The 13,783-nt window shown below is 41.4% G+C and overlaps 1 protein-coding gene across 1 annotated transcript in view; it reads right to left on the minus strand.

Annotated features, from left to right (window-relative positions):
* The window catches only part of LOC139747270 (polycystin family receptor for egg jelly-like), a 113,256-nt gene that overhangs the window by 8,375 nt on the left and 91,098 nt on the right, over positions 1 to 13,783 (minus strand). Inside the window, exons 13-14 of the mRNA XM_071659366.1 lie at positions 8,968 to 9,207; positions 1,441 to 2,904 (exon numbers count right to left, since the gene is read on the minus strand). Coding sequence (XP_071515467.1) covers positions 1,441 to 2,904; positions 8,968 to 9,207 — 1,704 coding nt within the window. The remainder of the gene's footprint in view (positions 1 to 1,440; positions 2,905 to 8,967; positions 9,208 to 13,783) is intronic.

Genomic DNA, 13,783 nt, shown 5'->3' on the forward strand with positions numbered 1-13,783 from the left:
AAAGCACATGATAGAGCTGATAGAAATGATTTCTGGAAGTTGTTATGAATCTATGGGATGGGAGGAAAGCTATTAGAAGCAGTGAGTAGTTTTTATCAAGAGAGTAATGCATGTGTGTGAATAGGTAGAGTGGATGGGTGAGTGGTTCTACGTGATGGTAGGTCTGCAGCAGAGGTGTATAAAGTCACCATGGCTGCTTGATTTATTTACGGATTGGGGTGGTGAGAGAAGTGAATACAAAGGTCTTGATGAAAGGGGTAAATATGCAGACTGCAGGAGGTGAGATTGGGGCCAAAGTGAGTTAATTGTTGACACAGCACTAGTGGCAGATTTGAGTTAATAAATGTAGAAGTTGGTGTCTGAGTTTGGTAGTGTATGTGTGAAAGGAAAAGTTGAGAGTAATGCTGAACAACAGTAAGGTTAATGGTTTGGTAAAGCAGAGAGACAAGTCAGCTGAGGTGAGTTTGAATGGAGAAAACATGGAGGGAAAGGTGTGTTTCAAATTCCGGGAATGGACATGGCAGTGAATGAGCCATGGAAACGGATGTGTCACTGAGTGGGTGAGGGAGCAAAAGTTCTGGGAGCATTAAGGAATGTGTAGAAAGAAAGGTTGCTATTTGGAAGGGCAAAATAGGTGTGCTTGAATGTACTGTGGTCCCAACAATGTTGCATGGATGCAAGGCATGGGCTAAATGAAAATTTACAGAGGGTGGACATGTTGGAAATTAAACATCTGAGGAAAATTGACAAAGTGAGAAAGTAATGATAGGGTAAGAAAAAGGTGTAGAAATAGGAAGTGTGGCTGAGAGAGCTGATAAGGGTGCACTGAAAAGGCTTCGACATATGGAGAGAATGAATGAGGAGAGGTTGACAAAGAATATATAAGTGTCAGAAGTGGAAACATGGTGAAGGGAAGTCCAAATGTGAGATGGGAGGATGAAGTGAAAAAGATTCTGAATGCTCAAGGCCTGAACATGCAGGGGATGAAAGGTGTGCAAGGGATGGAGTAAATTGGAATGATGTGGTATACAGGGGTCAACATGCTGTCAATGGACTGAACCAGGGCATATGAAGCAGCCAGAGGAAACGATGAAAAAGTCTGTGGGACCTGGTTTTCGATAGGGGGCTGTAGTTTCATTGTGTCGCACATGACAAATTGATAATGGATCCAAAAGAATGAGGCCTTCTCTGCCTGTTTCTAGTACCATCTTGCTAACATGGGAAATGGTGAGCAAATATGAAAGAAAGATAAACAGCCAACCAAGGGAAAATCATTACTAGGTGTGCTAATACACTGTTGGTGAAATTGTGTTCCCATTTGTTATACAGTATAAAATACTAAACCTATATCCTCCAAGCTGTTTTGAGAGTATATATTATTGTTAAGTACAATCACATGATTATTTACCAATATATGTACTTTGACAGCACAGCACATACCTTGTCTGTCAGGTCTTCTGCATTTAAGTAGGTTAGGCTGTTTTTCTTGCGTTCTATATCCAAGACATCTGGAGTCACAGTGTTGTTTGGAGCTTTTTCTAAGTTCAGAGCTTGGCGGACTGAAGACCACACAAAATCGATGAGATCATATTTGTTTTTTCTGCATTCCAGGTCAATCTTTACTTCATGGAAAGCCTTAAGTATGATAGTGAGCATGATATTGATGAGAATCATGCTGTTCATGACAGAAAACACAAAGAATAATACTGGGGAAAGAGGATTGGCTTGATTCATTGCTTCAAAATCAAACTTTCCCAGCATCATTTTGAAACTTGTTTCAATTGCTGTTATAAATCTGGCAAACTCTTCTAGAGCTGCAATGAATACAAAGTAAAACAAGCAACAGAAAGCAAAAAAAACAATACCAAAAGCTATGAAGAACACGGAGAGTTCATTCCAACACAGACGGATTGTGAGAGCCAGTACATCCATCCTCTTGTTAAACTGGAGAAGTTTTATGAGCTTGAGGGTGGAGAAGAAGACTATGATTGCTATCAGGTTGAAATATATCTTATCCATAAGGAATGCAGAGTCAAATCTCACATAACCATTGCCACATGTATTATTAAATTTTTTTATTGCCTCTTTGGTCAAGAAATATCTGTAAACATAAATACCTATGGTGATGTACGATGTGACAAGGATGCAAATCTCAGTAATGTTCCAGTATGAGGCAAAATATTCACATTTCATTTTCTTGATTTTCCAAGACTCCCAAAGGGTAAACAGGAAAGTAGCAATGACAAAAATACATTCACAAATTAATATGATGAATCCAAATCCTCCAGAGTGTGACAGGAGTCGGACAGGCTCAAACCTCCATTTCGGAGTTATACCACCACCTTCATTAAATTCCGCTATAACAGTGCCTGTCATAAAAAGGTTCACATTAGCATTGAAGGTTGAGAACTCCAGCATCACTGCACGTGTGTGTTTGTCAATCCATCCCATCTCTTGCAGAGTCCTGAGTTTCTCTAAATCATCATTTTGTCGCCCATTCAAGCGTATGACATAGCCACCGCCACTATATGAGCCTAGCTTTCCTTGAAGTGGATACGTTTCTAGCTGTGCAGCACTTCTATACCTAAACTCATCATAGTGACATTCACCAGGGAATTTCTCTTCAAATGGCCATCCATCACAGAAATTCCTTGTATCCTCTCTGTCAATCTCCCGCCTTCCTGAACAGCTATTTATGAGCTGATTGAGGGGTTTGATGACCTTGCAGGTACGTGGGTCACTCCTTATTTGGCGTAGTATTCCATAGCCCATGATCCTGTTGTCTCGATCTTCCAAGAACCCTCTTAGACCATATGGCGGTTCATTGTTATACCATCTCTGAGCTCGAATTTCCTGCAGAATCACATTTTGTGCCCAGCGCCAGAAGTGGTCAGCTGTGATTATCTGGAAATAAAATGTATATTAAGGGCCTTTTAAATGGGGATTTGGTGTGGGTGTAGGACTGTGCATATTAATGTATGCACATGCTTGTATGTTTTTTATTATTTATTCATTTATTATACTTGATCGCCGTTTCCTGTATCAGTGGGTTGGCAATGGGAGTGGATGAAGGCAGTAAGTATGAATATGTACATGTGTATATATGTATATGTCTGTGTATGTATATGTACGTATATATATATATATATATATATATATTATCCCTGGGGATAGGGGAGAAAGAATACTTCCCACGTATTCCCTGCGTGTCGTAGAAGGCGACTAAAAGGGAAGGGAGCGGGTGGCTGGAAATCCTCCCCTCTCGTTTTTTTTTTTTTAATTTTCCAAAAGAAGGAACAGAGAAGGGGGCCAGGTGAGGATATTCCCTCTAAGGCCCAGTCCTCTGTTCTTAACGCTACCTCGCTAATGCGGGAAATGGCGAATAGTATGAAAGAAAAGATATATATATATATATATATATATATATATATATATATATATATATATATATATATATATATATATATATATATATATATAAGAGTGAGTGCTCAAATTACAGAGGTATAAGTTTGTTGAGTATTCCTGGCAAATTATATGGGAGGGTATTGATTGAGAGGGTGAAGGCATGTACAGAGCATCAGATTGGGGAAGAGCAGTGTGGTTTCAGAAGTGGTAGAGGATGTGTGGATCAAGTGTTTGCTTTGAAGAATGTATGTGAGAAATACTTAGAAAAGCAAATGGATTTGTATGTAGCATTTATGGATCTGGAGAAGGCATATGATAGAGTTGATAGAGATGCTCTGTGGAAGGTATTAAGAATATATGGTGTGGGAGGCAAGTTGTTAGAAGCAGTGAAAAGTTTTTATCGAGGATGTAAGGCATGTGTACGTGTAGGAAGAGAGGAAAGTGATTGGTTCTCAGTGAATGTAGGTTTGCGGCAGGGGTGTGTGATGTCTCCATGGTTGTTTAATTTGTTTATGGATGGGGTTGTTAGGGAGGTGAATGCAAGACTTTTGGAAAGAGGGGCAAGGGTGAAGTCTGTTGGGGATGAGAGAGCTTGGGAAGTGAGTCAGTTGTTGTTCGCTGATGATACAGCGCTGGTGGCTGATTCATGTGAGAAACTGCAGAAGCTGGTGACTGAGTTTGGTAAAGTGTGTGAAAGAAGAAAGTTAAGAGTAAATGTGAATAAGAGCAAGGTTATTAGGTACAGTAGGGTTGAGGGTCAAGTCAATTGGGAGGTGAGTTTGAATGGAGAAAAACTGGAGGAAGTGAAGTGTTTTAGATATCGGAGTGGATCTGGCAGCGGATGGAAACATGGAAGCGGAAGTGGATCATAGGGTGGGGGAGGGGGCGAAAATTCTGGGAGCCTTGAAGAATGTGTGGAAGTCGAGAACATTATCTCGGAAAGCAAAAATGGGTATGTTTGAAGGAATAGTGGTTCCAGCAATGTTGTATGGTTGCGAGGCGTGGACTATGGATAGAGTTGTGCGCAGGAGGATGGATGTGCTGGAAATGAGATGTTTGAGGACAATGTGTGGTGTGAGGTGGTTTGATCGAGTAAGTAACGTAAGGGTAAGAGAGATGTGTGGAAATAAAAAGAACGTGGTTGAGAGAGCAGAAGAGGGTGTTTTGAAATGGTTTGGTCACATGGAGAGAATGAGTGAGGAAAGATTGACCAAGAGGATATATGTGTCGGAGGTGGAGGGAACGAGGAGAAGAGGGAGACCAAATTGGAGGTGGAAAGATGGAGTGAAAAAGATTTAGTGTGATTGGGGCCTGAACATGCAGGAGGGTGAAAGGAGGGCAAGGAATAGAGTGAATTGGATCGATGTGGTATACTGGGGTTGACGTGCTGTCAGTGGATTGAATCAAGGCATGTAAAGCGTCTGGGGTAAACCATGGAAAGCTGTGTAGGTATGTATATTTGCGTGTGTGGACGTATGTATATACATGTGTATGGGGGGGGGTTGGGCCATTTCTTTCGTCCGTTTCCTTGCGCTACCTCGCAAACGCGGGAGACAGCGACAAAGTATAATAAAAAAAAATAAAAAAAATATATATATATATATATATATATATATATATATATATATATATATATATATATATATATATATATATATATATCCAGGCCCCACAAAACTTTCCATGGTTTACCCCAGAGGCTTCACATGCCTTAGTTCAATCCATTGACAGCATGTCGACCCCGGTATACCACATCGTTCCAATTCACTCTATTCCTTGCACACTTTCACCCTCCTGTATGTTTAGGCCCTAATTGCTCAAAATCTTTTTCACTCCACCTTCCACCTCCACTTTGGTCTCCCACTTCTCCTCGTTCCCACCACCTCTGACACTTATATCCTCTTTGTCAATCTTTCCTCACTCATTCTCTCCATGTGACCAAACCATTCCAAAACACCCTCTTCTGCTCTCTCAAACACATCTTTTTATTACCACACATCTCTCTTACCCTTTCATTACTTACTCGATCAAACCACCTCACACCACATATTGTCCTCAAACATCTCATTTCCAACACATCCACCCTCCTCCGCACAACTCTATCTATAGCCCACGCTTCGCAACCACATAACATTGTTGAAACCACTGTTCCTTCAAACATACCCATTTCTGCGTTCCGAGATAATATTCTTGCCTTCCACACATTTTTCAATGCTCCCAGAACTTTCGCTTCCTCCCCCACCATGTCATTCACTTCCGCTTCTATGGTTCCATCCGCTGCCAAATCCACTACCAGATATCTAAAACATTTCACTTCCTCCAGTTTTTCTCCATTCAAACTTACCTCCCAATTGACTTGACCCTCAACCCTACTGTACTTAATAACCTTGCTCTTATTCACATTTGCTCTTAACTTTCTTCTTTCACTTTTCAATGGAGAAAAACTAGAGGAAGTGAAGTATTTTAGATATCTGGGAGTGGATTTAACAGCGGAAGGAACCATGGAAGCGTAAGTGAGCCATAGGATAGGGGAGGAGGTGAAGGTTCTGGGAGCGTTGAAGAACGTGTGGAAGGCCCCTGCAAAAATTGTCCAAACGCCTCTCTCTTCTCTTTCGCTAAAAATCATACTCCTCCATCCCACCACTCACTACCCTTTCTAATCTTCCCACCTCCCACCTTTCTCATGCCACAGGCATCTTTTGTGCAAGCCATCACTGCTTCCATAAATACATTCTATTCCTCCCCCATTCCCCTTACGTCCTTTGCTCTCACCTTTTTCCATTCTGCTCTCAATCTCTCCTGGTACTTCCTCACACAAATCTCCTTCCCAAGCTCACTTACTCTCACCACTCTCTTCACCCCAACATTCTCTCTTCTTTTCTAAAAACCTTTATAAATCTCTATCTTCGCCTTCACAAGATAATGATCAGACATCCCTCCAGTTGCACCTCTCAGCACATTAACATCCAAAAGTCTCTCTTTCACACACCAATCAATTAATACGTAATTCAATAATGCTCTCTGGCCATCTCTTCTACTTACATACGTATACTTATGCATTTCTCTCTTTTTAAACCAAGTATTCCCCATCACTAGTTCTTTTTCAGAACATAAATCTACAAGCTCTTCACCATTTCCATTTACAACACTGAATGCCCCATGTACACCAATTATACCCTCAACAGCCACATTACTCACCTTTCCATTCAAATTACCCATCACTATAACCCAGTCTTGTGCATCAAAGCTGCTAGCACGCTCACTCAGCTGCTCCCAAAACATTTGCCACTCATGATCTTTCTTCTCATGACCAGGTGTATAGGCAGCAATAATCACCCATCTCTCTCCATCCACTTTCAGTTTTATCCATATCAATCTAAAGTTTACTTTCTTACATTCTATCACATACTCCCACAACTCCTGTTTCAGGAGTAGTGCTACTCCTTCCTTTGCTCCTGTCCTCTCACCAACCTCTGACTTTACTCCCAAAACATTCCCAAACCACTCTTCCCCATTACCCTTGAGTTTCATTTCACTCAGAGCTAAAACAACCAGGTTTCTTTCCTCAAACATACTACCTATCTCTCCTTTTTTCTCATCTTGGTTACATCCACACACATTTAGACACCCCAATCTGAGCCTTCGAGGAGGATGAGCACACCATGCATGACTCCCTCTTCTGTTTCCCCTTTTAGAAAGTTAAAATACAATAAAATAATATTCTATCATACTTAGTCGCTGTCTCCCACTTTTGCGAGGTTGTGCAAGGAAACAGACGAAAGAATGGCCCAACCCACCCACATACACATGTGTATACATAAATGCCCACACACGCACATATACATACCTATACATTTCAATGTATACAAGCACATACATACACAGACATATACATATATATACATGTACACACTGACACTTGCTGCCCCCATCCATTCCTGTTGCCACCCCGCCACAATTGAAATGGCACCCCCTCCCCCCACGCATGCGTGAGATATTGCCAGGAAAAGATAACAAAGGCCACATTCGTTCACACTCAGTCTCTAGCTGATATGTGTAATGGATTGAAACCACAGCTACCTTTCCACATCCAGGCCCCACAGACATTTCCATAGTTTACCCCAGATGCTTCATATGCCCTGGTCCAATCCAATGATAGTATGTTGACCCTGGTATACCACATTGTTCCCATTCACTCTAGTCCTTGCTCATATTTCACCCTCCTGTATGTTAAGGCCCCAATCACTCAAAATCTTTTTCACTCCATCCTTCCACCTCCAATTTGGTCTCCCACTTCTCCTTGTTCCCTCCACCTTTGAGACATATATGTCCTCTTTGTCAATCTTTCCTCACTCATTCCCTCCATGTGTCCAAACCATTTCAACACACCCTCTTCTGCTCTCTCAACCACAATCTTTTTATTACCACACATCTTTCTTACCCTTTCATCACTCACTCAATCAAACCACCTCACACCACATTGTCCTCAAACAGTTCATTTTCAACACATCCACCCTCCTCTGCACAACCCTATCTATAGCCCATGTCTCGCAACCATATGACATTGTTGGAACCACTATTCCTTCAAACATACCCATTTTTGCTCTGTGATATAACATATCTCCTTCCACACATTCTTCAACACTCCCAGAACCTTCGCCTCCTCCACACCCCTGTGACTCACTTCTGCTTCCATCTGCTGCTAAGTCCACTCCCAGTTAACTAAAACACTTCACTTCCTTCAATTTTTCTCCATTCAAACTTAACTCCTAATTAACTTCTCCCACAACCCTAATGAACTTAATAATCTTGGTCTTATTCACTTTTACTCTCAACTTTCTTCTTTCACTCACTTTACCAAACTCAGTCACAACTTCTGCAGTTTCTCACCTGAATCAGCCACCACTGCTGTATCATTAGCGAACAACAACCAAGTCACCTCTCAAGCCTTCTCATCCATAACAAACTGCATACTGCCCCTCTCTCTCCAAAACTCTTGCATTCACCTCCCTAATCAACCCATCCATAAACAAATTTATCAACCATGGAGACATCACGCACCCCTGCTGCAAAACGACATTCACTGGGAACCAATCACTTTCCTGTCTTCCTACTCGTACACATGCCTTACATCCTTGGTAAAAACTTTTCACCACTTCCAGCAACCTGCCTCCCACACCATATACTCTTAAAATCTTCCACAAAGCATCTCTATCAACCCTATCATATGCACTCGATTATGTGTTAAAGGCAACATGCAGCTTCTAAAGAGATTAATTTTTTAGAGAGACAGCCATCCAAAGGCTGGAGAGGGTGAAGACAACTAATTCTCAAAGATGCCCATGCTAGTCTATACTTTTGTTAAAAGCAGTATTTTGGAATTCTAATACAAACTTGTTCCCAAGCTTGGTAATAAATCTGGTTCTCTTTAACTGCCAAATCATATATAATTCTCTCACCAAACACATATACAAGGCATTTTAACAAGTGAAAAGAGATACATTCAGAAAATCTAGCATTACAGTAAGCCACTTTACTGTTTATGATCAGTTTCAGCACCTTTGAACTGAAATCTAAATCTTTGTGTCCAATCTTGATGAATGCATTAGTCATGTGAGACTGGAGCAGGAAGGCATTATAGTCCATTCGGCCATTGACGAGTATATACAATACTGTTAGAAAGAAACAATATGCAACAACGTCTCTTATCACAAAGCCCATCTCTCTTTCCTTGGTGAGACGGGTGGCTATGGCTGCAACTTCTGGCTTCTTGGAGTCCACTCCCCTTATCCGATGTACCTGTTGAGGTCAGAAGCAGCTGTCTCAATGATTTAGGTTGCACTGTCAACATATCTATGACTTTATCCATATATCTATTTTTTCAGTCTATGAGTGTCTCAAAACTTGCCTATCAATATATGCATATGAAATAAACCATTCTATCCCATATATTTTAAAATACTTTATTCAATATCTTTTGTTAATCTCAGACTGAACAGTGCTTCTCCCTAAAACCATCATTACTGCTTCCTATTCATTTCCAGGACTCTTTGTGGTTTAGTCAATACAATTGTCTGACATTCATAAAAGAGGAAGAAAGTATTCTGAGGACATGTCAATGATAAGAAATGTAAGAGAGAAGGATGACATTATATTTATCTATTATCTATATCTCTGACACCCATTCCCTTTGGGAATTCCCTCAAAGGGGTTGCACAGCAAGAGAGTCTCCATAAGTGTTGAACTCCAGTGCTGCTTCTTAACCTGACTGCAACCTGTGAGTAATCTTACCATCTTGTCAAAGTTCTCATTATCATACTACTTTTTATTTGTCTTGAAACACTATTTCATCAGTTTGCTCCCTGAATTCACTTTCTATCTATATCTCTGATACCCATTCCTTTCAGGAACTCCCATCAAGGGGTGGCCATGGCAAAAGAGTCTCCACTTATCCCTGTTCTTACATGCCTCCATCGTATACACCATTCAATGCATTCTTTCTTTGTTTCTTTCCCTCCAGTATTCCTCCACCCTATTTGCCCATGTCAAAGGTGATCTTCAACTCACACCAACCCCTTTAGTTGTACTACCATACACTCCCTTGTAAACTCCCAGTCTTGCATTCTTTCCACTTGCCCAAACCACCTTAAAGTGTTATGTTTCACACAATCATACCACTCCTTAATTCATTCCCTTTGCATTCCTTACCATACGACATCTCTCATACACGCTTTCATTTCCTTCATCATTCCATCTAGTCACAAAACATGCTTTTCTCAAATAGCTCATTTCCACAGCCTGGATTCTTGACCTCTGTGCCTCATTCCACATACATGTTTTGGCTGCATAGGTCAGGGTTGGAATGACTATACTGTCCCTTAATCCTCTCTTCACTTCCATACTTACACCTTTACCCTTCATTATTCTATTAAGAGACTCAATGACTCTTTTACCCTATACCGCTCTCTCCCTTATCTCTCCTTCCATATCACCACACTTAAATGAGACAGCACTCAGATACTTAAATTCCCTCACTTCTTCCAGTCTTCCCCCCACCCCTCCATATCTACAGCACAATTTAGCACACTTTCTTCTTCCACTCTAAATGGTTTTACGAAATCCATACTTTCACTCTGTTTCTTTTCAAACACCATTAATTTACTTTTACTTGAATTTAACTTCAATCTCCTCCACTTACACACATCATAAAACACGCAACCTTCTGCAACTCCTCTTCACTCTCCATTAACAACACAGCATCATCCCCAAACAGGATTGCCACTAGCCACCATATCTCAGTGCCACACTGCATCTTTGCACCCCTTTTTCCTAGTTTTGCTTTCATCTCTTTTTACCCATCACTTATACATTAAAAAGCCACAAGGACATCACATAACCCTGCCTCACACCAACATGTATCCCAAAACTTTCGCTCAGCTCTACATCCACTCTTACACATGCTTTTGCTTCTCTTTAGGAGACTTTTACACCATCCAACAGTTTCCCTCCACACCATATATCCTTAACACATCCCACGAAGCATTCCACTTGACTCGTATGCTTTCTCCAGATCCACAGAAGCTGCATACAACTTCTTACCTTTTGCTAAATACTTTTCCACAGTCATCTTTACAATAAAAATATGATCCACACATCCCCTACTATTCCTAAAACCCCCTTGCTCTTCACTTATTTAGTTATTAGGTTCAGTAGGGTTGAGGGACAAATTAAAATGGAGAAAAATTGGAGGAAGGGAAGTGTTTTAGACATCTGGGAGAGGACATAGCAGCACATGGAACCATGGAAGCGGAAGCGAGTCACAGGGTGGGGAAGGGGGCAAAGGTTTTGGGAGCAATGAAGAATGTGTGGAAGGAGAAATGTTATCGCGGAGAGAAAAAATGGGTATGTTTGAAGGAATAGTAGTTCCAACAATACTATATGGTTGCGAGACATGGGCTATAGATAGGATTGTGTAGAGGAGGGTGGATGTGTTAGAAATGAAATGTCTAAGGATAATATGTGGTGTGAGGTGGTTTCATCGAGTAAGTAATGGAAGGGTAAGAGAGATTTGTTGAAATAGAAATAGTGTGGTTGAGAGAGGGTGTGTTGAAATGGTTTTGACATATGGAAAAAAATGAGTAAGGAAAGGTTGTCAGAGGTGGAGGGAACAAGGAGGAGCAGGAGACCAAATTGGAGGTAGAAGAATGGGGTGAAAAAGGTTCTGAGCAATCAAGGCTTGAACATACAGGAAGGATAGAGGTGTGCAAAGAATAGAGTGAATTGGAACGAAGTGGTATACCGGGGTCGATGTACTGTCAATGGACTGAACCAGAGCATGTGAAACGACTGGGGTAAACTATGGAAAGGTTTGTGGGGCCTGGATGTGGATAAGGAGCTGTGGTTTCGGTGCATTACACATGACAGCTAAAGACAGTGTGAAAGAATGTGGCCTTTTTCATGTCTTTTCCTGGCACTACCTCACTGAAGCAGGGGGTAACAATGCTGTTTCCTGTGGGATGGGGTAGTGCCAGGATGGATGAAGGCAAGCAAGTATGAATATGTACATGTGTATATATATGTATATGCCTGTGTATGTATATACATGTATATGTCTATGTGTATGTGCATGTATGGGCATTTATTTTAGAAGGCGACTAAAAGGAGAGGGAGCAGGGGGCTGGGAATCCTCCCCTCTTGTTTTTTTTTAATTTTCCAAAAGAAGGAACAGAGAAGGGGGCCAGGTGAGAATATTCCCTCAGAGGCCAAGTTCTCTGTTCTTAACACTACCTTGCTAATGCGGGAAATGGCGAATAGTTTGAAAGATAAGAAAGAAATATATATATATATTCTTTCTTTCTTTCAAACTATTCGCCATTTCCCGCGTTAGCGAGGTTGCGTTAGGAACAGAGGACTGGGTCTTTTTTGGAATATCCTCACCTGGCCCCCTCTGTTCCTTCTTTTGGAAAATTAAAAAAAAAACGAGAGGGGAGGATTTCCAGCCCCCCGCTCCCTCCCCTTTTAGTCGCCTTCTACGACACGCAGGGAATACGTGGGAAGTATTCTTAATCCCCTATCCCCAGGGAAAATATATATATATATATATATATATATATATATTATTTTATTTATTTTGCTTTGTCGCTGTCTCCCGCGTTAGCGAGGTGGCGCAAGGAAACAGACAAAAGAATGGCCCAACCCACCCACATACACATGAATATACATACACGTCCACACACGCAAATATACATACCTATACATCTCAATGTACACATATATATACACACACAGACATATACATATATACACATGTACATAATTCATACTGTCTGCCTTTATTTGCTCCCATCGCCACACATGGAATAACAACCCCCTTCCCCCTCATGTGTGCGAGATAGTGCTAGGAAAGGACACCAAAGGCCCCATTCGTTCACACTCACTCTCTAGCTGTCATGTAATAGTGCACGGAAACCACAGCTCTCTTTCCACATCCAGGCCCCACACAACTTTCCATGGTTTACCCCAGACGCTTCACATGCCCTGGTTCAATCCATTGACAGCACGTCGACCCCGGTATACCACATCGTTCCAATTCACTCTATTCCTTGCACGCCTTTCACCCTCCTGCATGTTCAGGCCCCGATCACTCAAAATCTTTTTCACTCCATCTTTCCACCTCCAATTTGGTCTCCCACTTCTCCTTGTTCCCTCCACCGCTGACACATATATCCTCTTGTTCAATGTTTCCTCACTCATTCTCTCCATGTGACCAAACCATTTCAAAACACCCTCTTCTGCTCTCTCAACCACACTCTTTTTATTTCCACACATCTCTCTCACCCTTACATTACTTACTCGATCATACCACCTCACACCATATATTGTCCCCAAACATCTCATTTCCAGCACATCCACCCTCCTGCACACAACTCTATCTATAGCCCACGCCTCGCAACCATACAACATTGTTGGAACCACTATTCCTTCAAACATACCCATTTTTGCTTTCCGAGATAATGGTCTCGACTTCCAAACATTCTTCAAGACTCCCAGAATTTTCGCCCCCTCCCCCACCCTATGATTCACTTCCGCTTCAATGGTTCTATCCGCTGACAGATCCACTCCCAGATATCTAAAACACTTTACTTCCTCCAGTTTTTTCTCCATTCAAACTTACTTCCCAATTGACTTGACCCTCAACCCTACTGTACCTAATAACCTTGCTCTTATTCACATTTACTCTTAACTTTCTTCTTTCACACACTTTACCAAACTCAGTCACCAGCTTCTGCAGTTTCTTACATGAATCAGCCACCAGCGCTGTATCATCAGCGAACAACAACTGACTCACTTCCCAAGCTCTCTCATCCACAACAGA

This window comes from Panulirus ornatus, chromosome 68 (genome assembly GCF_036320965.1).
Source record: "Panulirus ornatus isolate Po-2019 chromosome 68, ASM3632096v1, whole genome shotgun sequence".
Lineage (NCBI taxonomy): Eukaryota > Metazoa > Arthropoda > Malacostraca > Decapoda > Palinuridae > Panulirus > Panulirus ornatus.